Consider the following 27,990-nt stretch of genomic DNA (forward strand, 5'->3'; position numbering starts at 1 on the left):
CGTTGTTTGTGACCTGCCCTCGCAGTTCTTTCATACGAGATATAAGCCGCTTATCGCGTAAAATTGTTTTGCATATGTATTTCGACATCGTAATATTGTTGAACGAAGAAAGAAATAACCAACGAATTGTTTATCGACTGCAGGGGCGGCGTGGCTCTGTGCTTGAGTGCGCAAGGCAGACGCAACGGTGAAGCTCTAGTGCGTTTCGTGAACAAGGAACACAGAGACATGGCGCTGAAGAGGCACAAGCATCACATTGGCGCTCGTTACATTGAGGTTTACAAAGCTTCGGGTGACGATTTCGTCTCGGTGGCTGGTGGCACCAATGGCGAAGCTCATGTCTTTCTGTCGCGCGGCGCCCAGGTGATCGTTAGGATGCGTGGATTACCTTACGACTGCACTGCCAAACAAGTTGTGAGTATGAAACATTTATTTGCGAATGCTGTCGAACGCCCAGCTAACGTTCGACGATCTTGCTGCAGTTGGAATTCTTTGTATCTGGTCAAAAGCCTTGCCAAGTGTTGGATGGTGAAGAAGGCGTCTTGTTCGTAAAAAAAGCGGACGGTCGCGCCACGGGCGACGCATTTGTATTATTTGCTAAGGAAGACGATGCAGCGAAAGCTCTCAGTAAACACAGGGATTGTATCGGCAGTAGATATATCGAACTCTTCCGAAGTACGACGGCCGAAGTACAGCAGGTACTTATCTCCGTCATCTGTGTGTGCACAAAGATGCTTTCTCTTAACCCCAGTGTCTTCCTTTTGATAGGTACTGAATCGCGTGAGCGATGTGAAGCCATTTGAGAGGTCAGTACTGCAACCGCTACCCGCAATTCTTCCACAACACTTCATCACTTCTGGCACTCGCAAAGATTGCGTGCGTCTCCGCGGTCTTCCGTACGAGGCTCTTGTGGAGCACATCCTTGAGTTCTTGGGCGAACACTCGAAAAACATTGAGTACCAAGGCGTTCATATGGTGTATAATGCTCAGGTAAACGATATCCTTACTTGCCAAATCTAAGACGTGACACGAGTACTAAGAAATTAAAATGCTTGCAGGGCCAACCATCTGGCGAGGCATTCATTCAGATGAATAGCGAGGCTGCGGCTTACGCGTGCGCGACGCAACGTCACCATCGCTACATGATCTTCGGCAAGAAGCAGCGCTACATCGAGGTATTCCAGTGCAGCGGCGAAGACATGAACCTGGTGCTCACGGGCGCACCTCTAGCGGGTAAGGCTCTGCTCTCGCCAGTCGCCGCGGCGCCGAATCCCGGCCCTCCCATCCCGGCCCAGCTGCAACCCAACTCCCTGCCCGTGGCCGCTGCCCCGCCGGGCGCTGCCCCCCTCTGGGATCTCCACGCCCTCATGCAGGCTCAGGTCCAAGCCCAAGCTCAGGTTCAGGCACAGGCGCAGGCCCAGGTGCAGGCTCAAGCAGCCCAAAACCAGGTCACCCAAGTGCAGCTCGGCCTCGCCCAGGCGCGAGCCGAGGCTATAGCCATGCGCGATCGCACTTATAAGCATCTCATGGCTCTGGCCTCGAAGAACTCTGTCAGTAATCACCCGCCGACCTCGCCTGATCACAATAACAAGGCTCTTGCGCTGCCATCGAGCATACCGCTGCAACCCGTCACTCAGGCTCATCCTCAGAGCTTGGCTTACGGTCACGAGCAGCAGGCTCTTCACGCACAGGCGGTCGCGGCCCAACAGGCCGCTCCCTTCTTTTTCTTCAATATGCCAGCTGCGGCGGCTGCGGCGGCCGCGCACAGAATTCCAATTCTGAGGCCGCATGCGCCGCCCGAGTTCTTGGCTTCGGGTCTCATTCCCGGCGCGCCGATCAATCCCGCTGCTTTGCTCGGCCTCAAACGCACGTGGGAGTCGGCCTTCCCCGCGGAAACCGCGGCCGCTGCCCCTAAGCGTGCTGCATGGCAGACACCTGCGGCTGCCTTTCACGCGACCGCGCAAACCGCTGCCCCAGGTCTCGCGTATCCAGCCCAGTTCTTTCCACAGATTTAGAGAGAAATCGTGGCTGCTTGCTGACTCATCATCAGCAGCGTAACCCAACAGTTGTTTTGTACTTTTTCTTTTTTGTGAGCTTGGAAAACTATCAATCAGAGATGATGAGAGCGATTATAGATAGTTTTTCTCTACGTAAACTTTGAGTATACGACGTTCGTGACAAGTTGCAGGTTGTAGAGTTATAGCGATACAAGGATCGAGTGACGCATGACTACCAATATTATATTGTAGATTATTATAGAGCACGGGATTGAACAACTTATGGCTAGTTCAATCTATTTAAATAAGGTAGTACTGATATGTAATTTTTTAACTACAAGATTCAGTTGTCAGAGACATTGATACCTTCGTAACGAATCTTTAATCAACAATGGTTTTGCAAATGAGTTAGCCTTTATCATATAATACAGAAGAGCTCGAGTACTATATTTTACAATTTAAAAATATTTTTTTTCAATTCGCACGGATATACGATAATATAAGGCAACGTCATGATAGCTGTAGTTTGTAGTCATCCATTTTTGAATAATCTATTTTGATGATAAGAATTTATTGCACAATTTTGCTTCAATTTTTTAAATAACATAGATATTTAAAAATTTGAATGTGAATTTGAAGGCGCGATGAAAGATTTTATAACTACTTATATTCTAGTTTTGATATGTCCTATCGCTTAGGATTGTTCAATAACTTGATGTTCAGAGATAAATTATAAAAAGTGTTTTTATATGATACCTAAGAAATATCAAGTAACGTCATTTTCTTATTCTATTAATGGGCTTTTGCCATCCAACCCTGCCGATTAAGTGCCTGTAAATGTTGATATTTTCAATGAAGTGATAAAAGTACTTAGAAAATCAAACACTTAATGATGAAAAAATGAAAAATGAGACAATTTTCATTTCGGTTGTTTTACTTGCTCAGAATAGATAGAATTATTATAATTATATAATAATACAATAGATATAAGAAGAAAAAACATTTATTCTAATTTAGTCATTTTTGTCTTGAGATATGAAATCTGTTTCTAACATTTGTTACTACAAATTCGTTGGAATAATAGCATTTCTTCGCGATAATGAAATGTAAATATATTATAAATTTTGCATCTTTATAAATATAAAGATAATTTAATCTCCGTAATTTAATTTAAGCCTGTAAACTAGAAAGGGCTAATTCTTCCATACGTTATAGAGCATATCCTGAAACTGGGCTTTGGGCCAGCCTATTGTTAACATTATAAATGAGAGAAATCTCGAGGTGCTTCGTTCATTCCTTCATATTCTTGACATCTCCAATTCCAAACTACCGTTACAAATTTTTTTTTGTAATGGCTACAATAAACTATATAATATAACTAGATAAACCTAAAGTACAAAGACAAAAAGACATACTTAATATTATTCTTTTAAACTTTTGTATACACTGATAGATCATAAGTTGTGTTCACTTGTAAGGACTGCATTGTACATACGTTCACGTATATACTAGCAGCAATAATTACGTAAAACATTCCTTACTCTATTTATTTAAATAGTTTACATATTTATATTCATAGAAAGTTATTCTTTTTGTCTGACCTCACGTACCATCTAAACTTGCCAACAAAAAATTTTTTCTAAAACTTCAATTATGTAAAAACCAATTTTCCCAACATATTTACATTGTGGAACCTATATTATATCACAATCACTTTCCTTGTGTTTACCAACATCCAAACATCATGATAACTGCATACATTATGTGCGAAGTGACGATGTACTTAAAACACACTAATTGTCTTTTGAAAGTACTTAAATACCAATATGTAACTGTTGTTTGACAGTAATATTTGAAAATTGGTCTATTCGAGTGGCATCGTTACTTCTGTATGAAATGAAATAGATTGCATGGGCTGGGATGTGGAGGCATATATATTTTAAAAAATTCCATCGCTGCGATAACATCTTTTAAAACCAACACCGATCGTTGGCTTAACTTTGAACGTAAAGTTGAAAAACCGCGTTTATTGATCATGCACATTATTTAGTTGATCGTAATCTTAAAATAATATGCATCAAGTGTAATTATTCATGACATATGTTAGGCAAAATAACGAAACTTTAATCTAATAATTATATGCTGCCGAACTCTATGATGACACAAATATATGTAAGAATTTCATTCTTTTGCCTAACAAAATAAAAGATCTATCATGAAATGTATTGAGGTTGAGATTCAATATAAACAAAATTCATTGAACATTTTGAATAAAAATATTTGTTTAATAATAGTGAGTTTCAGCCTTGTACCAATACTCTACATGAGACGCTTCCGATAATCGCTCGATGTTAGAAACGAAATAATCTGAAATAGTTCGTTCAACATCGATGTGCGCAGAAGAGCCGACATGAAAAATCGCAAAAGAATAATCGACCAGCATGTAATTGTTCGGTCTATAATGTGGCAATTTCTAATTAACTCACTTATTTGCTTCTAATTTTGTCAATGAAATTAATACTTTAATAAATGCGTTACATAAAACGTCGAAATCAAGTGATTTGCGAATTGTACATAATTTTGATTAATTAAGCTTCCTTTTTCAAAGACGTTATAATATTCTATCTGATCAGTAGAGGTGGTAACAATATTGTTATTGAAATGCTAAATCGTGTTATAGAATTTTTTTTTAATTGGTGATGCACCACGGTCAATGATTTTGTCATAGAGCTGTAGCAATAATTCCCTTTCTCTTTTTCGCTAAGAGACAAAATCAGTGGTTTTGGGTGTACGTGTGTTTTTGCTCTGTAACAATTTTGTTTAAGAGACGTATCGATTGAAAGATATACGTCAAACAAAATTGCTACATGAAAGTAGTGTTGTTGGCTTTCGCCGAGTCCGCGCGGCAGTGTCTTGTGCAGAGACTTTTCATCCGAGTCTTTAAATATTCTTATACGTGTACTAACTTTCCATTCCAGATGTTAGTATATATTGTGCTAGATGTGTTGTCTGGTGATTTGGTGGCTAACATACGGCGGTGTCTCGCGATGTAGGTGGTCAGCCTACAATGCTTATACAATTTTTTTCTTAGACATCTATTATTCTTTTTGTTTATTCTTTTATTTTCAAAGTGCTTCGAAGAAAATCATCTGTGAGAAATGCATTGTACACTGATCACCTAAAAATTATTTCTATCTATTATTTTTTTCTCATGTCGAAATAGCAAAAGATATCGAAATTTATTCCAAATATTTAATCGACAATAATTGGGTTGTACGAATCACGATCCTGTCACATATTGAATTTCACACACAAGCTTCTGCCTTTGCTATTCTCGCGAAAGCTAACCACGTTGATATGCATTTCAAATAAAACGAAATAAAACCAGCACTCTGTGGTCGGGTGAATTTGAAATGTTTACAAAGCGTTATGACATGCGATATGGCATAATTCCTACGTTGTCTTTTATCTAACAAGAATGAAATTTGTGAGTTTCTTCGTAAATTTAATTTTTTTTTCTTTGGATATAATAGCCTATTCCTTTGTAAGCACACGGTGAGAGTGAAAACAACATGATCATGAACATATCTAAGTTGAAAACTTATAGCACAAGTTTATCTAATGTATACTCTATTGTATATCGAAGTTTATAATTAATAATCATGTTTAATAAATGTACTCGTGTCTCGTGGATATTGACTTTTGCGCTTAGCGGGTTTGGTGATCTCTTATATATTCCTTTATCCTTGCACGGTGGTCGTACTTTTTTTGGTTTATTTTTGTTCTAGATTTTCTTCATTTATTATAACTTTGTTGAATTGAAATTCTGCTTTTAATCATAAGTCTTAGCAATTGTTTTTTTTTTTTTGTTTAACTCTCCAGCAATCAATTTTTAACGTTGATTGAGGTAATGATGGTATAAAAAATGCGACAAGACGTTTATTTGCAGAATTTTATTCGACAAGCTTTGCTAAATAGTTGGGTTATATTATGGAAGTCTTAATAGAGTCAATGCTACAGATAGAGTAATGCCCGATTTTCTAGATGGTGCTTAAACTCATACTTCATTTGTCATAAATGCTTGACTCTAGCGACTTCTATTTGAAAGATTAATTATATGTTGGGAATTTTATGCATGAATTTTAGAATAATTTTTATTTACAAATTTTCAATCTGAATGCATGAAAATGATGAATGAATCATTCTTACGTTGTCATCGTGAACCTGACAATTAGAAAGTACCTTCAAATAATGGGATAACGAATATCACCGATTAATCATGAAATTCTGAGAAAAGTACGGTCATCGTTCCTTTCTAGTTCAAAATCGAGGTGATTGATCTTGTTCAGTCTGATCATCAACTTCGCATTTGAATCTCTTAAACATTACTTCACTGGGTACGCAGGTATCTTTGGTATTTTCACATCAATTGAGAATTTTTTAAAAGTGTCATAACTCGACTTGTCTCTGTCTTTATTATAATGTTTAGTTGGGTTATACTACAAACACTACATACTTCTGTTTTCACTTCACATTCATCAATGCCTCTACTTCTATTTATCATCACCAATTGTTTTGTCAATGACGTAATCTATATATCTGCTCTTTCAAACAGGCTTCAAACTCGTAGTTTATCAAATTTGCTTTATTCTGTCAATGGATACCGTTCGAAGGATTACAATAATCTTGCAAGTACACAATGGTGGTGACCGGAATACACTGTACAGAAAATAATCAGATTTTTTCAACGCTTGCGCTCGTGTCTGTCAAATGACTACTTATTCTTTGACCATAACATTACCAAAGATGCCAGCTTAAGTCCAAGTGCTACATGTTATAATAAAATAAATAACTGTAAAATTTATTAATAGACAAAAAATCGTATGGCTTTTGTTGAAAAACAACACTGTACGACATTATAGAAAACTACAGCTGTGCAAGCTCACTATGCCACGAGTCATACGTTTTTTTGTCGAAATGATTTATGTATAGCATCGCTGGAAAACTTCAAATTGAAGATAAAAAAGCATCAAGTACGATAACGGGAAAAATCTCTTCTTGGGCAAGAAACACATACATAATGCATAACATTGGAAAGTATGCTTCGGAGTGATGTAATGGTGTTATAAAGGCGCGGAGAAGCGCGGCTACGCATTTTGTATTACTGGTGAAAACTATTTATTTGGCAAGGGCGAAGGTATCCACACATTTTTATCTCTATTATCATTGTAATACATCTTTGGAGTTCACTTTTTGTCTTGAATTACACTTTTTTTTTCGTTTATTAGTTGATTTATTACACTTTCATATTTCATTATCTCATAAACCAATTCTTCCGAATGGGAATTAGATACACACTTACATAATCATCCTAGGAAATGTATAATGCTTCTCCGTGCGTAGTAGAGAGTAACGTTGTATGATTCATTTCTCTCCAGAATTTTCAATGTTTTTTAAACAAATTTTACGTCCATGGAGAGAGATGAAAATGAACGATTGGGAGAGAGAGCGTGTGCTTATATATTCGTTTACATTTGGTGATTTGGCGAATGGAATAAAAGGCAAGCGAGAAAGAGAAAGAATCTTTTATTTTTATTTATTTATTTAGGAAGGGGGGAAACGATTCTCGCTCAAAGGTGGTATACGGTACAAAAACATAAAAGGTATATTATACGTTATACGATGGTGCAGTGTCAAATTTTTGGTAGCGGGACTTCTACGTGCAATACTAACTTCTGTGCTTCCAGGTAGGCCAAATCAATCATTATTCTTAAGCTGGTTTTTGGCGTAACTTGCATGCGACTCTTTCTTTGTCCATTATTTAACGTTGACCTTCACGTAGTCGTACGCGAGATACGCCAAAAAAAATAGAAAAAATAAAACTGTCTCGTAGCGGGAAACAAGTGTGTATCACCTACCGCGCTTATTTTCTTTCATTTATTATGTTTTTTTTTTCATAACAGCCTCATATTTTATTGAAAATCTTACGCAAAAGAGAACGAGTAGAACAAGCTTTACGTATGACTTACTTTCTTTAATGTGTATAGTATATAAATTTCATTTGGGTTAAACGGTTTAATTGGTTTATCATTTGCCGGATCTTTCTATTTGGTGTCTCGTGTGTGCAAATTAATTCACAATCGGTTGAGCCACAAGTCACGAGCTACGATAATTAACGTTTATCGGTGAAAATTGAAAAATAACAATGTGTTCCTAAAACGACCGATTTTGTCGCGTTGTCGCTTATAGCCGTCATATTGAGGACGTAACTGCAGAGTTTATATCGTGAATTTTTATGTCGACAGGAAGTACAATGTTGCCACCACCACTGCCGGCAGGCGCCATCTTCCCACATCCACCCGCGGCAATGATATCCGGTGGACCAGCATTTGCTCCAGGTTATCCTCGTATCTACTACTGGCCTTATCCATCGCCTCCTGTTAGTCCAACTGGTTATTACAATACGGCGAACGTGCCTGCTATTGCACCTATACCTCAGCAGGCTGCCCTCGTAATAGTCTTCTCATGTTTAAATTTAGTTTTGTGGTGGAATGTCATATCAACGATATTGTTTGTTCCTTGCAGCTAACCCCGCCAGAATGTTTGCAGCTTGTCTCGTCAGAACCTTGCGTGGACGCGTTGATTCCGCATCCAGACGTGGACAAACGTATCCAAGCTATTCAAAATATTCATAGTGCTTGCAGACAATACGTCGATCTCTTTATCGTTTGAGTCCTCCTTTTCGCTCTCGAGCTCGCGCTTTTCTTTTTTCATGATTTTTTTAAACTTTAAGTAGTTAGGAAACAACTGTGCGGATATTTTAAGCTTGTGCGAAACAAGCGAGAAAAACTCAAAGAACCTCCGTAATGATACGTCATTATATACGTACTTAGTACGTATGCGTCGTATGATACTGATGACAATGAGATGATTGAGCAGTCCTTGTGTTTTATCAAAGGAACGACCGTTAGTCTGTTTTTTTTGTATCTAGCCCCCACATCTAATTTTGCTGGGTGCATGATCTTTCTAGTCTAGAGATGAATGAGCGCATAGCTTATATTCTCCTTTGAAAAAAAAAGTTTCGAAGAGTAGCGGCTGAGTGCTAACAAATGTGACAACGAACGCCAATATCGTCTATTCTCCTCTTAGTTCCATCTCTCTCTCTCTCTCTCCCTCTCTTTCTTTTTAGGAGACTAAATACCTGCGATTGTTAGTTTTCAAAGGTTCAAAGATCGCGTTGTCTTTTACGTGATTAATGAAAAGAGTTATATTAAACGTAAAGAATATTATATACGTCAGCGCATGTTGTATACGTAAATTTTTTATTGTTGTTATCTGACAGATAAATTATATGTCATTTATACAGTTTAAATGTATACCATGATATTTGCTCGAAATTTTATTTGAAATAATACGATTGAATGAGTTTAATATATTTTAGATTATTGTTAAATTTGATTCATAAAGAAAATTTCTTTACACAAATTAGTTGATAAAAATACTTAAGGTTTTTACGATTTTTACAAGGCCAAAGTACTTTTCACTATATATGATGAGTACCTTGCATTATGTTACTGTCATTTTATCAATAGTGTAATGTCGCAACGATACAGTAGATCAAGTATATAAAAAATATAAAAAAATCTATTTCTATCCTCTCGTTTTACATCGAATTTCTATTTTTATTTCACTATTACGTACAAAGATAAGGTTTGAAACGTATAAATAACGTTATGAATATTATCCGTATTTGCGTTGCATGGGTAAATTTGCAAATGATCACATGAAAGCTAAATTTTCATTCATAACATTTATATCCAATGTGCAATATCTTATATGCGACAAAAGCAGAAAATGAAACACTAATGTTATAATTTATCGAAAAATTATGGCGCTAAAATTTTTGTAAACATAGCCGAATATGAAAATAGCAAATATCACAAGTGTCTTCCATGTAATTGTCCGCTCGCGTATGAACATTTCAATTTCATTTGCAAAAGAATTTGCCTAGAATAAGTATAATTTAGTTGTTTTCCTCTTTTAGTATTTAGATCATTGTTGTAAGTTGAATTTTTTTATTATATATCTTAAAAACAAAATTGCCATTTCTTTTATCTTGTTAAATTTATATTATTATAGTGCAATTTTGACGAGATTTATATTCTAACATAATTCTCGTAGGAAAACCTGACGCAGGTGCAATAACAATAAACAAATACGTCTCTCTTTTTAAAGGTCGAACGTAACGTGCAATAAATAAGTGCAAAGCATATGCAAGCTTAGCCAAGACGAAATATATGTTTTTTACGACCAAAAGTACCTTTCGAAGAAATTTTTCTTTTTTTTTTTTTTATTATGTTGTCATTTCTATACCGAATATTTGGAAAGGTATTTTTTGTAGATACACACACGTAGTCGTTACTTGCCAAATTTTTATAGTACTTGCTCGTGAATATTTTGAAATCATGAATTATTTGTTATCACATCACTGTATTGTGTAATTCTAATAAATAGTCTGTACGCATATTAGTACAACATTTTTTTAAACTTTAACAGAAACAGTTCACGTTTAATCGCAGTTAAAATTAATGTATAAAATCATTTAAAATTACGAATTTAATTTATGCCTTCAAATATTTCTATGAAATTAAGAAATATAGAATCCAATAAGTTACAAATAAACTCCTACAAAATATTCACGAGATAAAAGTTTACAAGCTATAAATATAATATTACTATAAAGTTATTTAATACAACTAGTTATATAGATAGCATTATTAACTTTCGTGCTTACAAATGAGAAAATAATTACCTAAAATATTTTGCACAAAAAGCGCAAAATCAAAGTAAAATCATAATTAAAACTCATGATCAGAATATGCTCGATAGTCGTTAATGAATTAGTTATACATATTTCCAGAAATCGAGAAATATATATCGAGTAATATGTAATCGAATACTTATATTAATGTACTATACTACTATACTTAAGTAGAATTAAGTTAAATACAGGACACTTTGTGTTTTGTAAAATTGAAAGAATAAAACATATCCAATAGAAGCTAGTTTTATGTAAAAATCGTATGAAATTAATAACACACGTTACTATAATTATAACTACTAGTAATGACACTGTGTATAGAAGTGAAAAGAGCGAAAAGAGCGTTTGATTTGTACTTTAAGCATTAATGTTACTATTTTGTGATTCATGCGCAGCTCATCATAAAGCAAGCGTATAAAATGAACAGCACAATTTCTTTATACTAGAACGAATATTCCATTCGATGCTTTCTTTATTAAAAAAATTGAAATACATTAATTTTGTTGCATTTCTATAGAAGAGTTATATATCAAATTCGCGATTTATTTAAGTACTAATAACATTTGTAAATATGTACCGCAAATTGTAATTGAACAGAAAGCTATACTTTTGTTGATAAAACTAATGGAATGTTATGAATGATGGTTTGTGAGCGTAACACATAATGTATGATTCGGCGTTTATAGAAAAGGTTCAATAGTCTGGACTTACAAATTTTCTTATATTTTTAAGTCGGTTTGTTGACAAATTTAAAAATTATATTGGTTCTAGTGAAAAAAAGAAATTCGCATTTGTGTGCAATATTATAATTTTCTGTGTACGTCACGCGTTGATAAAATTGAATGGTATGACAAAGGGCCTGTTGTATATGTGAGTTATGTATTCTTGTAAGTTGCTCATATGAATGAAAATATTCTAATAGAGCTATCCTAATAGAGCTATTCTAATGAAAAAATCAATTTAGCAAGATAATATTTCAAAAAAGCAAGTATAGTTAATTTTTCAAAAAATTTACTCTAACAAACCCTCTGAAAAAAGTAATGATGAAACATACTTTAAAAAAGAATAAAAAAAGACCAATTTTTAGGATAAATATTTTCTGTAGATATATTGTGATTTGAAGAAGCATTTTCAAATGTTGAGTGTAGTCAGTCGACACGCTAAAAATATAAAAGAAAATACATGATAGTAAGTTCGATATTTCAATTTGTCACTCGAACTAAGGATTGTTTCGCAGCGTTTACTGCTAGATAACGATGTCACTGTTGAGCGCGATTAAGAAAATGTAATTTTAATATTTAATTATTACGTTATAGCAATATTAATATATTAAATCATTGTTTCAAAAATAATTGTCTGTTTCATTTTCTCCCAAAATATTCGTAGTGATCGAATAAAAAAATAGATTTTTTAAAATGAAATCTAAAATGAAAGATGTTACCCATAAAGCAAAATCCATGTAATTTATCTAAAACTTACAGAACATCAAGTTTATGAGTAAATAGGTAGCTGTACAAAGATTCAAATCGGTCGACCATTTAGTTTAGTTTGTAAGATATAATTTATATCAAATTAGGTAGAGGACGAGGTATGAAAATGGAAGGGTTTTAGATTAGATACAAATTATAAAATATGTTAAATAAGTTTAGTTTATGGATATGTAACAAGTTTCTCTTTTATCAATAATTGTAAGAGTAATCTATAGTTTTATCATTGCACTATTGCATAGTAGAACGCACTTTTATAAATGATGCGTTTAATTGCTTGCAGAAAAAAGTGCAGGATAGGGGCAACCAACTAAATTCCATGTCAAACGGAAAAAAAATAATTTGACATTGTCAATAGAATAACAATAAATTCAAACAAATTACGTAACACTTAACCCGGGCATATATTTATACATTTGTTACCAGCTTATTTCTCCAAGTTTTCTGTTTTTCCAATATTTGGTTCAAGTCTGAAAATGCCTCATCACTTTTTGCTGGTAAACATTTTTTAAAAGTAATATTGCTCAAAGGAGATAATGTTAAATCAGTTTGAATTTCATCACATATAGAACGTTTATTCGGTTCATCAAACAAGGTTTTAGAGATTTATATAAAAATGTAATGATATTTATTAGACACTATGAAAGGAAAAATATTGAATGACGAAGCTTAAAAGCGTGCACAGGGCTTGCCTTTTTCCTTCTTTATTTTCAGTACTGGAAACAAAATTTATTCATCAACGATATTAATATTTATAACATATTTTTATGCAAATAGTACTATTTATTTTGTATCTACATGCTCTAACACTATTGTATTCGTCATTTTTTCCACACAGAATCCATATTAATATTATTCTAATACCACTAGAAATAGATAATGACAATATTTAATTGATTAGTACATTTTTAAACACAAATGCCTAATAACAAAATGAAATTATAAATTTAGTATGAATTTTTTCATAATTTTTTTCATTGAATGTATTAATTCAAATATTTTGTGTTGTGGACGTGATTAACTAAGATTTTCCAACGTACTTATTTAAACGTGATTTCAAATAATATATAAAATAAATTACTAGACTAGTTAACAGCGATACGACAGAATTTGGCATTGACAACATTTTTGTAAAATCAGATAATCTCAGTTCTAAATTTTCAAGTTATTAAACACTATTACTGATCATTACTCGGTTATAATAAGCTTTAATAATATTGTACAATAGTAAATAACACAAATAATATTTATTTTAATACACTTTAAAAAATATTTGTGAAGGTGAATTGGAGCTTTTTGTTAACGTAAATATTTCAATTGATATACTGATTGGTGAAATTAAAAATTATAATGAATGAGTGAAAAATGTTACCGATGTGGTATCAAAGGAAATGCTTATGATCTATTAAAAAGTTACTTGACAAATAGAAAACACAAGGTAAGAATAATAATGTAATCAGTTTTTATCAGAAGATTGATATAGACGTAGCTCAATGTACTACATTTGGCCCGCTCTAGTTTATTCTTTACATTAATGACCTTCTGGAAGAGATGCCATTAGATTCTGTAATAACATATGCGGATGATACAGTTTTAATATCGAGTGATAGCGAAATGAAAGATTGGAATGTCACAATAGATAGAATGAAAGAATTTTTTAATCGCATAACTAATTGGCTTATATTGAATAAATTAATCTTAAATATAGATAAAACTATATTTATAACTTTTGGAAGTTATTACATAAGTGTACCGATGAGTATTCAAACAAGAATTTACAGTGAATATTTAAAAAGAGTAGCTTTTTCGCGTTACGTTGCTGTAAAAATTGATTACAATATAAAACAGTCTTACCATAAATAATATTTTTTATAGAACAAAATATCTAACTTTCATTTTCTATAAAGTGGCAAACTTTACCAGAACTAAAATTATAATGTCAATATACTATGCTTATTTGTGCGGGAGTTATGATTTAGAAAGTAGCAAAATTCGTATTCAAGCCATTCCTATCGTCGATATTTCTGTTGTTTCTTTTGTAGCCAACTAAAATTTTTACCAATTTATAATCGTGTCGTTTGCAAGTTACACTCGAGCAATCGTGGACCGTACGTCCGCTACAATCGCAAGCGGCGCAAAAATCTTTCGTTTCATCAACGTTCCCCAGCGCTGTCCCAACATTGGGATAATCTACCGACAACTAATCGAACTAACGTCAGAGCAAAGCTTCGCATCCAACAAAGCGGACTTACGCTTCATCGGTTGCGCAAACGTTGAGGCGACAAAGTTTGCCGGTTGGGAACCAATTCTCCAAACAGGCGATGTAATGCTTCACTGGGTTTAATGGATTCGAAGGGAACTGTGCTCCTCTGTTATACAATTTTTCGTCAAGACCACGTTGAAATTAGCATATTCTTGACTGATAACCAAATTGATGAAACGCGTAACTTGCGTCCTTTTTTTCAATTACAAAATACATTTATACAATTATTTTATTATTCTTACCTATACTGTACGTATTCAACGTGCAATGATAGTTGTTCGATTTTCTGTAGGATTTCTGCTAACATTTAGGAATTTTTTAGGACAGGATTATGGGAGCATTTAACAATAAATTTTTTTTCGTTACTATGTTTATGATCGAAAATAGTTTTCCAGTCTTGAGACATTTTACACGTTGATAAAACGTTTAAAAAACATTTTTTAAACATGTCTATTAGGGTTGTGTCCGACAAGCTGTTCAACGAAATCTCATTGAACATCAAACAATAGCTTGGAAATCTTTACTAGACTGATTTTTTCATTAGGATTTGTTGGTGTAAGCTTACTGGAACATTAGACAGAATCGAATCTTCAGATAACAAAATGATATTCACATCAGCGTTGTGTTCAAGTAAGAATTTTAATTTTTTGTTTGCATTTCTAAAATATACAACTTTTATCAAAGCTGTTATGCCTGTCGTACTAGGTACAGTTCACCGAAAACATCGAGAACATCATATCACTTATTTAACATAGAAATTATTTTTATTGCAAAAATGAAATCAAAAAATAAAATAAAAAGAGTAGAAACTTTGCGTTACGTTGATGTAAAAATTGATTACAATATAAAATAGTCTTATCATAAATAATATTTATACAGAGTTACAAATAACTTTGTCTAATTCTATATTATTACATTTTTATCATTTTTAATGATGTAATCTTTCAATGGGTATTGTAAAAAAAATAAGTTGAAAAGTGTACGATCATCGTGGAAATTTCTAAGCACGTCATTCAATAATGAAAAATGATAAAGTTTAAAATCGATGACGAGAGCTGATCAACAGCTTATCCTAAAAAATAGTAATTATCGCAAATACGCAAGTACTCATCAAGAATCTATATAGGTATATTTAAAAATCGTGTTATATTGTACTTGAAAATTTAGTCCTAATAAAATTTATCGATAATTCATAATAAGTTTAACTAACAAGTTTGTGATATTTTATGAAAACTTAATTTTCATTGTATTCGGTTTAAAACCAAATGAAAAAAAAATCCATGCACTATTGTCACTACGTCGTATAAAAATTTGTAGCAATAAAAAGCAGGCTAAGGTACGCGAGTCTTATATCTTAAATACTAATCATACTTGTCAATCATATCACATTTATGCGCTGCAGTAGTTGCGAGCATTTTGCCACATCTCCCACCAAAGTCTCTCATTCGTCTCATATCAATATATAACCCAGTAATTCATCATCGAACTTCCCATCCAGCATTTCACGACGAGCTTGGAATTGCCTTCCCCCGTTATTTGATCAAACGTCACAAAAATGGCAACAGCAAAATTCAGGGAAGCATCTCCGTATATCAAAAAGACACCAGAAGCCAGTCCCGAAGATTATCTTTTCAAAAAGTAAGTTCACATTGATTTTTCGCATTTACTTTATTGAACAAAAAATAATTTTGTATTCGGCAGAGAACGCTTTGTTCATATTTATAAATTTTTTTCTCTATTACCATAGGTATTTGACAGACGTTGCTTTGAAATCTGATGAGAAGCTCGAGAAGGTTCTAGGAGTGGCGATTTTCGGTTTGGGCCGGGCTGGCTCGATTCATATGTCGAACATCGCAAACAATCCACGTGTCAAAGTTCTGTACATCGTCGAGGATTCGGAGTCGAAATGGAGCGCCATCAAGAGCTACTGGAAAGTCGATGCCAAAATTATTGCCAGCAAACAAGCTGAGCAAGTTTACAACGATCCAAAGTACGTATAATTTTTCATCGATGAAATTTGAATGCCGACGAACATTCGAATTGAAGAAGAATGCATGGCAAGTAAAGCGATAATGTAATTTGAACAGAGTTGAAGCCGTAATCGTATGTTCGCCAACGTTCACCCACGAAGAGATAATCTCAAAGTCACTGGACGCTAAGAAGGCGGTATTCAGTGAGAAGCCCATCGGCGAGGATCCAAAATCAACGGCCAAGTGTTACGAGGCTGCAGCGAGGAACGGCAAGCCGCTGTTTTGCGCGTTCAATCGTCGCTTTGATCCGAGCTACTGCAACGTTCGCGAGAGGCTGAGGGCTGGCGAAATCGGCCACGCGCACATCATCCGTACCACAGCTCGTGACTCGCCGCTGCCCAGCATCGAGTATCTTAAAATCTCCGGCGGTATTTTTCACGATTGCGCTGTACACGACATCGACCTCATTACGCATATGCTCGGAGAGTATCCTACTAAGGTAAGATCGCCTATTAACATTTACATACAAGTATCGTTCAACTTTGTTATATTCGACCTCCTGTTGCATCGAATTTTCGTGCTTTCAATATCTCTTTTTTCATTTTCATTGCTATCGCAATTTTCATGCGAGTAACGATGATTTGTTATTTTAATTGTAGGTGTCCGTGTGTGCGAGCGCCAACATCCCCGAGATAAAAGCAATCAACGACTTTGATACTGTAGCCATGGTGTTCCAATTCCCCTCGGGAACGGTGGGTTTGGTCGATTTGTCACGTAATTCAAACTACGGCTACGACCAGCGGCTCGAGATTTTCGGACCCAAAGGCATGATTGCCGCTGCCAACGAGCAACCAATCCACTGTGTAACTACTCAGTATGGACAGAACGGCATACGCAGTCCGCCTATTTGGTACTCATTTCCAAGTCGGTTCCGGAACGCCTACGCCCAGGAGATGGAACAGTTCATCGACGTTGTTCATGGCAAGCGGCAGGTGCCCGTTCACGCCAAAGAAATTTTGGCCGTCAGTAAGATCGCCTCTGCTTGCGAAGAATCGGCAAGGTCTGGCAAAGCAGTCGATATCAAGTGGGCCCCAGAAGAGCTGCCGCCTATCAACTAAGTCATTATAATTTTGCTGTCGAGGAAAAAACTTTTTATTACTGATTCGATCTCTCGCCAACCGACTGTATTATAGAGAGTCTTTTTTGCCGTTTTTCAACCGTCATTGTTGTGCATTGATAAAGATATTTTTTTTATGTTGCTGATATGTGTATCATACGATTAAACGTGTATTATGTAACGAGGAACGAAACATGATGTTTGATAAAATTTTGTTGCTTTGTCACAGTGGGAGGTCATTATTCTTCTACTTCTGGTTGTGTTTAGAATTTTCGGGAAAGTTTATTAACAAAATATCATAGCTGAATTAAATTCACAATTCGAATAAAAAATTCAATTATGAAAATTTTTTTAAACTAATAGTTATTTAAACATTTATAACGTAACTGAATCTACGACAAACTATACAACTCTTTATCCAGTTTTAAAAAAATATATAATACCAAATTAATACAAGTTTATTGACAGTAGCTACATTAAATAAAAATTTAATCAATTCTATAAAACTATCGCGATTAACTCTTGAACGAAAATTTCTATATATATACTTCAATACGTATAGTAAGTACTAGCGATATCTTACAAAACGCAAACTTTGACATCAAGTGAACTTGAAAGAGCTTATTTTGAAAATCATGCAAAAAGAAATTTTACGCTCGATTGTATAAAAATAAAATAAAACACTTAAGACATTACATAATCAAATACCTTTTGGCAAACGTTTACGCAACGCACATAATATATGTAACTTTGGACATAAGCCCGTGTTCGTGTCGTTTGATTTGTGTATAAAAAACTAAAAACTGGACTGATGAGTTCGGTCAATTGACGACCGTGGAATATCGCGATAGGCATAACAAAAAAACCAATAAGCTTTTATCATAACCGAGAATGGATGAATAGGATGAATGTAGAAATTTTTCACTCATTTCTACGCAGAAGCTGATTGCGCGCACTACGAAGTCGCTTGACGAAAGACGAAAGGATGCGCTGACGTTTTTCCTCTTCCTTAACTTTTTTTGTTCTCATCTCGACGTTATGGTTCAGCTCATTGCGCTTCATTTCCTGCTGTTGTCGGTTGTAACGCGCGAAAGCTTGCGACAAGCCTCTGCCCTCGGTGTTGTACTTTCCCATGGGCGCTCCGTGAACTTGCGGTATTATTGAAATGTCCTCTGGCACTGTTTAATAAACGATAACGAGTATTGAGAATGCAAAAACTAATTACTAATGTGTAATTTACGATGAAATTTACGTTTTCTTTTCGCCGGCGATGGTTTCACAAAATTGTCTATCGTGAAGGTGATGCTTTGTTTTACTTCCGGTTCGCTGGTAAAATAAAGAGAAACGAATATTTATTGACACATGGGTCGCATAAGCGATAACCAAGTAAATTGCACGGCTACCTCCGATTGTCCGTGGACGCGTGGAAAGACGCGGAGTGAGTTAAATTGCAGGGCGCATGATCCGAGGGCGACCGTAACTGATCGATGTCCTTGCGAAACCGCAAGAAATCGTTTTTGCTCTCTTCCTGCATGCTTTCGATCCGTTGTCGCAGCGCTGAAATCACGAAAGATTTTTAGCAAGGAAACTTGGGCCATCGATTCGACTGCCCTGCCGAAAGAATTTTAAGGTCGTCGCTCACTCTCGTTTTCTCTTTCCAATCGCTCCAGATCAAATTTCGCGTAGTTTTCTTCCAGCAGGTCAGTCTCGAGCAGCGCAATTTTTTCAATGGCGTCGTTGTACCGAGTCTCCCTGTCCTCATCCGTCAACTTCAACGCTCTGAACAATGTCGAATAGAATCAAGACAGAACCAACGCCAATTACTTCACAAAGTAAAAGTAGGCGCGAAGGGCGTACCTGTTATCTCGCTCCAAATCATCGTTTCTCTGCTCCAATTTTCTAATATTATTGACTAATTCAATATTTTTCGCTTTGAGTTCTTGCATCTCGTTCTGCAGAGTCGTGTAGGCGGCGAGCTGTGCCTTCAATTTCGCTCGAAGATCCTCGTTCTGCGCGGTCAGCGTGACATTTTCATGAGTCAAATTACGATTCTTCTGATCGGATTCCCAAAACGACGACTCCAATTCTTTCTCCAAGAACTGAGAATTCTCTTGATACTCGTGCAGCTCGAGCGCGGTAGCTTCGTTTCTGGAGAAAACAAGGCCGAGGACTGACGAGCGGCCACGCCGGCAAAGCCGAAACCAAAGCCAACACTAACCTCTGATGCATTTCCTGTGCCATTTCCATCCAGTACTTGATTTCGTCGTCCTTGGTCGGGAAGTGCGTCGGCGGATCGATTTCCATCATTTTGTAAAAGTCCATCGCGAACGCGCACCCTAGCGAAGCATCCGCACAGTTGTTGCGAGTCGGTTAGACTTGGACCGACTTCTTTGTCATGAACGTATACCGTGTCGACTGGAATTCTACGTTCGACTGAATTTTCAGCGGCGACGAGGCACACGTATACCTACGCAGCCCCGTAGGACAGATTCTAATTTCATACGCGCGTCGACTGGCTTTATTCCGTACAGGTAAACAAACGTCGCTCGAAACACGGCCGACGGCGAACGGGCCGAGTCGATCGCGCGCGCGAGAGACGCGGCGGCGAGGTCTCCTTGCGTACGAGCAACCAGTGATCCTCGTCCGAGCGGATGGTTAGGCCTGGGGTAGGCGCGAGCGTTACCATGACGACGGACTCGGCTAGTCAGCCTCGGCGAACGCACAACAGAGCACACCACTTTTACGCGGCGGCAGATCGACGCGACGACGCCCGCGAGAGAGTACTCAGTTCTCGGGCGCCGAGCTTTGATGGACTGCAGCCGCGCTGAACGCACTCGTGTGCATCCAAGAGAACTGCCGCACACCCAAGTTTTCTAACTGTATTTTGCAATTGGGTTGGTTTGCAATTAACCGCACGCCGAGGAATTTTCAGCTTTCTGGATAAGGCAGACGAGTTTGCCGTTGTTATTGTTAGCGACTTTGACATTAGTGCAGTGCCACTTTCGTTTTGTTTGTTCTTTCGAGGGCGGTATTTTTCGTTGATTGGTGAGACAACTATTTGTACTACAGACTTCGAGATAACTTTAGCGTTTCAGCGTTTTTTTAAGTTTCGTCACTGCTATTTTTTCAAGTGTATACGCAGCCCGTAGAATGTGTCAAATGAAAAACATTCGGCGCAACTTAGCATTCTGAGTTTCACTAAATGGACTTAGGAAGTAGATGTCATTCGCAATAGATAAGAAGGCACGGTTCAACTTTCAAATGAAAATATGATTTGTATGGACCGAGTGGTCAACCGAAAGCTTTCACGTGAAAACTTGCAAGCCAAGTGCATTGAGTTTATTCTTCGTAATAATACCTGCGGCGTTGCCTCGTTGACCAAAGTAGTGGAGACTTGTTTGGACTCGCATTGACCTCATTGGCCACCTTTACCCACGCACACGAGTCAGTTTTCAACGACCGTCACTAATTGCACTTGACACTTTTAGCAAAATCGAATGATTGCGCTGGGAGCGAATTTGATTGCCGAGTCGGATATTCTTGGCTCGAAAGCCACGGATGAAGCTCGCGCGTTCGAAACGCGATAATGTTGCGAGCCACAACGAGAGGCGCCGAGAATAAAGCATAATTGCAGGACGAACGTTCGTCTTACGCGCTGTTCAGGTGTGCATACAGCGCGCGCGCGCTAGCGTGCTCAGGACTTGATACGAAGAAAGAGAGAGAGGAGAGAGAAAAAGCGGCAGAGCGTCGGCCGAGGCGAGTGCAACGAGGACAGAAGGCAGGCGGCGAGTGGGAGACGGCCGGGCGGAGGGGACTCACCTGTTTCCCAACCTGCGTGACTCGGTCGGAGTATCACGTGACCGCGTCCGCCGCCACCGCCAGCAGCGAGGCAGCGGCAGCGGGGCGCGCGTTCGCCGCGCCAGGAGTCGGTCGCTCGCGCGCCAGTCCAACCGCGCCCAACGCCCGGCGAGCAGCTCGCGCACGTCGCCGCACGCAAGACTGGCCGCCACCGCCGCCGAGAAACCAGTTTCGCCCGCGACTCGGCGCTCGGCGGTTTTTTGCGTTCGAAGAGGAGGCCCAACGGTCGCGCCGCTCCGCTCGCACGCAGCGCGAAAGTGAGCGGAAAGTGAAAAGCGCGCGGGGCGAAGGCCGCGCGGGTCGGCCGAGGCGCGATGCGCGGGACGCTCGGCGCCAGCAGGACGCGAGGGAGAGCGTCGCCTCGCCGAGCGCTCGTCCTGGGCGCAGCGCTCGCTCCGCCGCCGTGCCCGTGACTCGGCGATGCCGCTCGTCCAGCTCGTCCACTGACGGTGCGCGACGCGAAACTGATCGTCGGCGGGGAACCGCGCGCGGACAAAGACAGACCGGGACCCTCTTCCATGCGACTCTGAGCGGGCCGGACATGTCGCGCGCGCTCACCGCGGCTCTGCTGCTGTGCCTGCTGCTGGCGGCCGGCGGCCAGGCCACGCTGCAGCAGGACAGCGTCACGGAGCCAGGCACCATCTACTACACGGAGCCCAACTACGCGAGCTCCAACAGCGTCGAGTCGGGCTATCGTGGCCTGACCGAGCTGCCCGGCGGCCAGATCGTCAAGAACCACATAACCCTCGAGAGGATCAAGAGTCCCTACGTCTTGAGGGAGGATTTGTACGTGGAGCACGCGGCTGAATTGAGAGTGGAGGCCGGCGTGGAGGTGCGCTTCGCGCCGATGATTGGTATCACCGTGCGTGGCACCGTCATCGCTGAGGTCAGTTCAACGATTACTTACTCTTGCCGATTGCCCGCCGAGTGCAACGCCGTGCAGCGATATTCGCAGGCCTATCCAAGCTCGGAACGGAAAATCCTAAGTAAATGTCTCGGGAATGTCCTCTTGCGGATCGTGCTAGGTTAGTTATTGCCGCGCTAATTGCCGGCTAAGCGTTCGCCAGTCGGAGGTAATCGCTCTAGGCTCTGGAAACTGTTTTTTGCTAGCGCGGAGCCTTGTGTTTTCTCTCGATGCGTCGCTGCCGTACTTGCTTATGAAGCGACGAGCGTGAAAAACGGATTGATGCGAAATTCGAAAGTGGCGTCGGTCAAATTTTATTGTACCGCAATGGAGAGTAATATTTTTGTCGGGCTTACGTCGAGCTCGATTTTCCATTTTAATCCGTCGGCCTGCATCGGTGTATCGAGCACAATGTGAGCAAGCTCGGATTTGAGCGCGCGCGTCCGAAATTGAGAATGCACGCAGGGTTAAAAGCGACGTGCTCGAGACATCCAAGTGAGAAGAAGAAGAAGAAGCGTACGTTAGCACGGCAGCGGCGGCCACATCGTAAGGTCAATGACAAGCGTGGACGTAGAGAGCGTCGTCGTCGTCTCTCTCTCTCTCTCTCTCTCTCTCTCTCTCTCCCCCATAGTCGGAGACCAAGCTAGCCATGATACCGTGTGTATCGTGTACGCTGCGCTTGTTGCGGTCATATTAGCACCCCCTCGCCGTTACGTTTTTCTCCTGCGGCGTCGCGGAAAAGCCGGCGCGCCGCAACAGGAATGCTCTTTGTTTGGTTGCATGTACTAAAAGCGAGCAAGCGAGCGACCGAGTGAGCGAGCGCCAGGAGAAGAGAAAGGTTTGAAAGAGTATACAGAGAGACAAAGAGCGCGAAGTCGTAGTTGTAGCGGAATTACGACGACGACGACGACGCTGGGCGCGTAGTAAAAGGGAACGTCCGTCGCTACGGCGTCGTTTCGTCGCACGCGCTCGGGAGAAAAGTGAAATTTCTTTGGCGCGCGCGCGATTACGTAAAATTTCATTTGCTCGCTCGCGCGGTACGCGCTTATCGGCTGACTCATCGATCGATCTTTTCGACGCGCGGACGCATGGATATGTTGCACCTTTTCTAACAGATAAACACATTCTCGGTTGGCGTCGGAGACGCACACACTGAGATTGCCTTGAAAATCATCACGTACGTTCCATTGTTGTTGCTGGGATGAGGATAGGCTTTCAAAATGAAAACGCTTTATCGCACTGGCTCTACTAATTTGACGCTTCTTCCATACTCCTTCTTTCCGTCCTCGTGCATTATTCATACGCCTGCAGCGCGCGCTGACAGCCGTAGAGAGCCTTCGTCGTGTAATATGCTTACGATACGGTACTCTTTGTTTTAAGAGAAGTGAAAATTCCAGCGAGGAAATCTATTCCAAGGTGTCGCGAAGGACGCGCGCGTACGAAAAATTCCAATAAGTCGTTAGGCACAATTTATCGACGCCGGCAATCTCAAATGAAAATCTCGAGCACGCGACGGAAAGAGCCAACGCACCCGAACGAGCGTTCCGCTATGACTTATGATAGAGTCATGTCCACGTTCACAATAAAAAGGAAAATCGAGGGTCGAAATCGCATGCGTCTGTCTGAAAGTCACGAGGAGGCCCACGTCAAGCTTCTTCTCCTCGTGAAGAGCTGATGACTGCGGCAATTTAACGCCTTCAATGTTTATTGTACCGTTAAAAAGAATAGAAGGTGTAGGTTGGAGAGAAGCCTATAGCGGGGCTTTTTTTTTGGAGGGAAGCTACCTGATGTCAAGCGTATGCACGTGGGAGACCCTTCTCCGGTTTCCCTGCTACGCGACGTCTCGCCTTTCTTTTTTCATCTTTCGTTTCTTTTGTTTCCGTCCGAAGAACAGTACCACGTGTCGCTATAACGTCCCTTTCCTCGGCGCGGCTCCCGCTGTAATGAGCGGTCCGCCAGTGGCCGCGAGGTCGCGTCCGCGCGAATTCGTTCTCCACGCGCGCGATGATATTTCACTTTAGTCCTCCTCGGAAGCGGCTCCGAGGTATGCGCGCAAGCCGCTCGCAATTACGGAGCGAAGTGATCTCTCGAAAATGAGTTTCCGTTACGCAATTCACATTCTCGCGTGCGAGCCCGCGTGCGCGACGCGGCAGTAGCGCGGCGCGTTAACCCATTATGCGCGCACGGCGCATAAAAAGAAAAACGAGAAGTTAGTGGGACGCCCCTCCCCCCCCTCCGCCGCCGCTCCCCGCAACACGATTGACGGATTGAGACGTCCGTCGAGGCTTTTACGTACACGTTGCCGCGGCCGCCGTTAATCTAGAAGCTCCACACTGCGCGCTCGCGCTGGAATGTCCTTGCTTCGAAAATGGATCAGGTTGGTCGTGGGCCGCTACCGCCGCGCGTAATCCTGGAGAGGCGTCGCTCGTAAATCTCCCCCGTGGGTGTAAATATTGACGCGGGAAAATCGGGGAGATTTTTGTAAGGACGCGTCGCGTGCATTGTTGTGCGTTATTTATGGCCTCGGGGCGCGACGTGACTTTATTTGATGAGCCGCGTATGTGGACTTTGAGGCGCGAGCCCGCGATGCATAATCGGAGCGCTTAGCGCGCGTTTCAGCTCAGTCGGAGGGGATATTCACGTTACTCGGGATGATTTTAAAGCGAACAGTTTTCATCAGCGCATTCGTTGAAAGTGTACAATGTTTTCTGGCGGTATTTAGATTTCGTGAAAGTCGCTTATTTTAGATTGCCATACGGTTCCGCGATAAAAATTTCAAGGCCGAGCTGGATTCGCGTAAAAAACGGAGCTTCCGAGGCAGGCTTCTAAACCAATTGCACGCGAACGAACGAGGAAAGATAACTGTGGCACCGAGATAAGTAGGCCAGCGCAGTTTCGCAGTACGAAAATTTTCCTCGCACTCCCGCGCGCATTGTCTTCTGGGCGGCGCGCCAGCGATTCCCAGCGCCGGAAAATCGCCCGCGTCTTGCTGGGCGCGCGAACGGCTCCTTCCTTCCACGTTAGAAACGAAAGAACCAAATAGACGAAGCGTGGAATGCGTTCGTTCTCGTTAGGTTGATTGCGATTTCCGAAGTGAATCATGGGACAGATGATCGGTACCGAGTGATTCACTCGTCGTCGCGCGGTACATTCATAAACAGCGCTGCGGTTTCGCAACTCCGCGACGATAGCTGCAATCGTCGCCGATGCGTACGGTTCGTTCGACACACGTAAGTCGAGGCATCTATAGCTAACGCCTTCGTTTAGTTGGAAAAATTGGATCTCGTAACGTGATTATGGCGTAAAGCGGATGGATTTACGAGACATGATCTAATTGATTGCCACAATTAAGCGTCAATTGTCGAAAAAAAAGGAACAACGACCACGACCCTCCTCCTCTCTCTCATAACCAGGCCTCCAGAGAACATCACTTATCTCGGCTCATTGACCACGGCAGCATAGTGCGGCTTGTACACTCGCGATTTCACAGGAGAAGACGAGATGGCAACAAGCCTAATGTGAATTAAACATTGACTCGTCAAGCTCTAGTCTACGCGAAGTATATAGTTGTGGGCGTGTTACACACTCGACGTGACACACTTCCGTCGATAAGATAACAGAAAAGAAAAAAAAAAACAAGAGTCCGTGGAGAGCATCAGGTGCATACACCTGACTGTCCGATCGATAGCGCGTGTGTGGCTCCTCTATTATTTTTTTCCTCCCCCCGTAAAGTGTACTAGCGTGCGGCGTGGGATTAGAGAAGGGGGCAAATCTTTTCCGCTTGCGGGGTGAACGAACCGCCGAGGAGCCCGGCGCGCGGCGCAAGACACAGAGCCGATCGAGCAGATAAGCTGCCGCCGGCTGGCCGAAGCCGAGATTTAGCGTGCGTTAAGCTCGAAAAGGAAGCAGGCTGGCGGCCGCGGGCAAAAGTGGTTCACTGGGGCTTCGCGCGCGCGGCGATTTGGCACGAAATCGACTCGCCTGCGAAATCGGCCGCTGGAAAAGCCAACTCCGACGGGTGCGCGGCCCGAGTGCGTTAGCCCGTCGCGCGTCTCATCCCAAGGCCGACGAGGCGCGCGGACCACCTACGAGCGCGGCACTGTGCGCGCGCTCGCGAAGATTGGCTCGTCTTTTCGTGGGGGCCTCCGCTACGCGGCGTAGGCGCCCGTGAGAGAGAGAGAGGACGCGCGCTCCCCTCCTCGACGGCGCGTACGTCCGTTAGTATACCAGACGCGCCGTGCGTGCTACCGCGCGCGCGTAGCTCCCCCGTATCCCTCGCGTATCCGTCGTGGGCAGCGCGGGAGCCCCGTGCGAGTCGCTGCAACTGCAGCGAGATCGCGAGATAGACCTCGCGAAGTGCTCGTACAACGGCTGGCCAGACGCGCGCGCGATCAAGCCGATTCCGAGCGCGCTGCGCAGGCGCGACGTTTGGGATGACGCGCGTCATAACCATGGGGCTCGCCTGCGTTTTTTTTTTTTCCTTTTTCTTCTGCTCTCTTCTTTGCACGCGCTCGCGACTCGCCGTGATAAACAGACCGCGGCTTCGCTTATTTTTACAGTTCTCAGCTTTTCGTTCTGATTGTTCAAAGGTAAAATTAATTGGTTCCGCTCGCGCGCTAATTGCAGCCGCTGGCGAGCTCTCTCTCTCTCTCTCTCTCTCTCTCTCTCTCTCTCTCATCCTCTTATTCGTTGCGTTCCTCGTCGTCCCTGCGCAGCCTCGTGTCGCTCGCCGGAGTGCGGAGCGACGACGATTCGGGGGGCCAGAAACTCGCGCGCGTGATTTTTCGTCGACGTGCCCACGGTAACGGCCTTACGTACCGTTCACCTCCGCTCTTGCGCCACCGATGTAAATGTTCCGAGCGCTTTTGCACGAGTCTCCGCTCTGGTTCCGGCAGGCAACGCCGCTACGTTTCTTTTCTCGGAGTCGCGTGGGAATCTCGCTTCTCGAGCCGGGGAGAGATGCACTTTCTGCTTTCCATTTGAGCTCCAATGACTCTGACGATCCATCTCGCCGGGCGGTCGCGAAACGAGAGCTGTCAAAGCGCGCGGGAAATTTCTGACAGTTCGAAGCGAATGACACGAGCGTACCTCGAGCCAGCAGTAATCTCGCGCCCCAGCGAAAAGCAATCGGCTCTCCGGACTCAATCGAACGTCGTCGTTCTCTCCCGACCAAGGCCACCATCGCGCTACGTGCATTGGATTTTTCTTCTCGCGCCAAGCCGCAACAACGAGAGGATACGGACTCGTCCGCATCGGCTCGGAATATTAAAATTCACGATCGCGCGCGTGCAACTTACATTGGTTTGCTTGTGCGTCGGACGCAGCTATTTATACGTAGACGCTCAGTTCTTTCGCTGCATCGCGGATTATTAGCCAAGCGAAAGACAGAAGCCGAGCCTACCGCTGGCGCTTTCCCCTTGGATCCCCTTTGTCGGAAGCCGCCACGAGTCGCTGATCGTCGTGCGCGCGCCTCTACCTCGTCGAAAACGCTGATTAGTCGATGGCCGTTGCGGCTATAAATTGGACGCCGATACGATGTATTTATAACCGCGAGTGCACGCGGGCCCCCTGGA

The 27,990-nt window shown here is 41.2% G+C and overlaps 4 protein-coding genes across 6 annotated transcripts in view; 3 read left to right on the forward strand and 1 right to left on the reverse strand.

Annotated features, from left to right (window-relative positions):
* LOC131665263 (RNA-binding protein fusilli) overlaps nucleotides 1–12,155 on the forward strand; it is a 39,696-nt gene extending 27,541 nt beyond the window's left edge. The window contains exons 7-12 of one of the 2 annotated variants that reach the window (XM_058937038.1): nucleotides 144–414; nucleotides 483–698; nucleotides 769–990; nucleotides 1,059–1,233; nucleotides 8,303–8,508; nucleotides 8,583–12,155. In XM_058937038.1, the coding sequence (XP_058793021.1) occupies nucleotides 144–414; nucleotides 483–698; nucleotides 769–990; nucleotides 1,059–1,233; nucleotides 8,303–8,508; nucleotides 8,583–8,729 (1,237 nt within the window). In that variant the 3' untranslated portion in view covers nucleotides 8,730–12,155. Of the gene's footprint in view, nucleotides 1–143; nucleotides 415–482; nucleotides 699–768; nucleotides 991–1,058; nucleotides 1,449–1,520; nucleotides 4,282–8,302; nucleotides 8,509–8,582 lie in introns of those variants that run through there. The other variant, XM_058937037.1, reaches the window with a different exon arrangement.
* Nucleotides 12,156–16,050: 3,895 nt separating this feature from the next.
* LOC131665208 (inositol 2-dehydrogenase-like) lies at nucleotides 16,051–17,987 on the forward strand. The gene is made up of 4 exons (XM_058936943.1): nucleotides 16,051–16,206; nucleotides 16,316–16,558; nucleotides 16,656–17,037; nucleotides 17,198–17,987. The coding sequence occupies exons 1-4, from the start codon at nucleotides 16,124–16,126 to the stop codon at nucleotides 17,654–17,656; spliced, it is 1,167 nt and encodes a 388-aa protein (XP_058792926.1). The 5' UTR covers nucleotides 16,051–16,123; the 3' UTR covers nucleotides 17,657–17,987.
* A 134-nt stretch (nucleotides 17,988–18,121) lies between these two features.
* On the reverse strand, nucleotides 18,122–20,302 carry LOC131665209 (nuclear distribution protein nudE homolog 1-like). Its single transcript, XM_058936944.1, has 6 exons — nucleotides 19,874–20,302; nucleotides 19,513–19,803; nucleotides 19,298–19,434; nucleotides 19,059–19,212; nucleotides 18,908–18,981; nucleotides 18,122–18,833 (listed from the first exon to the last, which is right to left on the reverse strand). The coding sequence occupies exons 1-6, from the start codon at nucleotides 19,975–19,977 to the stop codon at nucleotides 18,577–18,579; spliced, it is 1,017 nt and encodes a 338-aa protein (XP_058792927.1). The 5' UTR covers nucleotides 19,978–20,302; the 3' UTR covers nucleotides 18,122–18,576.
* A 1,306-nt stretch (nucleotides 20,303–21,608) lies between these two features.
* Nucleotides 21,609–27,990, forward strand: part of LOC131665197 (protein bark beetle) — a 28,231-nt gene continuing 21,849 nt past the window's right edge. Inside the window, exon 1 of one of the 2 annotated variants that reach the window (XM_058936917.1) lies at nucleotides 21,609–22,399. In XM_058936917.1, the coding sequence (XP_058792900.1) occupies nucleotides 22,055–22,399 (345 nt within the window). In that variant the 5' untranslated portion in view covers nucleotides 21,609–22,054. The remainder of the gene's footprint in view (nucleotides 22,400–27,990) is intronic. The other variant, XM_058936918.1, reaches the window with a different exon arrangement.

This window comes from Phymastichus coffea, unplaced genomic scaffold (assembly GCF_024137745.1).
Source record: "Phymastichus coffea isolate CEN01 unplaced genomic scaffold, Cenicafe_Pcof_1.1 PCOF00048, whole genome shotgun sequence".
NCBI lineage: Eukaryota > Metazoa > Arthropoda > Insecta > Hymenoptera > Eulophidae > Phymastichus > Phymastichus coffea.

Coding starts and splice junctions, on each gene's coding strand:
- LOC131665208 (XM_058936943.1), top strand. CDS start 16,124: ATGGCAACAGCAAAATTCAGGGAAGCATCTCCGTATATCAAAAAGACA. Junction 16,207..16,315: donor GAAGATTATCTTTTCAAAAA/GTAAGTTCACAT, acceptor CTATTACCATAG/GTATTTGACAGACGTTGCTT. Junction 16,559..16,655: donor CAAGTTTACAACGATCCAAA/GTACGTATAATT, acceptor TAATTTGAACAG/AGTTGAAGCCGTAATCGTAT.
- LOC131665209 (XM_058936944.1), bottom strand. CDS start 19,977: ATGGACTTTTACAAAATGATGGAAATCGATCCGCCGACGCACTTCCCG. Junction 19,804..19,873: donor GCACAGGAAATGCATCAGAG/GTTAGTGTTGGC, acceptor TGTTTTCTCCAG/AAACGAAGCTACCGCGCTCG. Junction 19,213..19,297: donor ATTGGAAAGAGAAAACGAGA/GTGAGCGACGAC, acceptor TCGTGATTTCAG/CGCTGCGACAACGGATCGAA.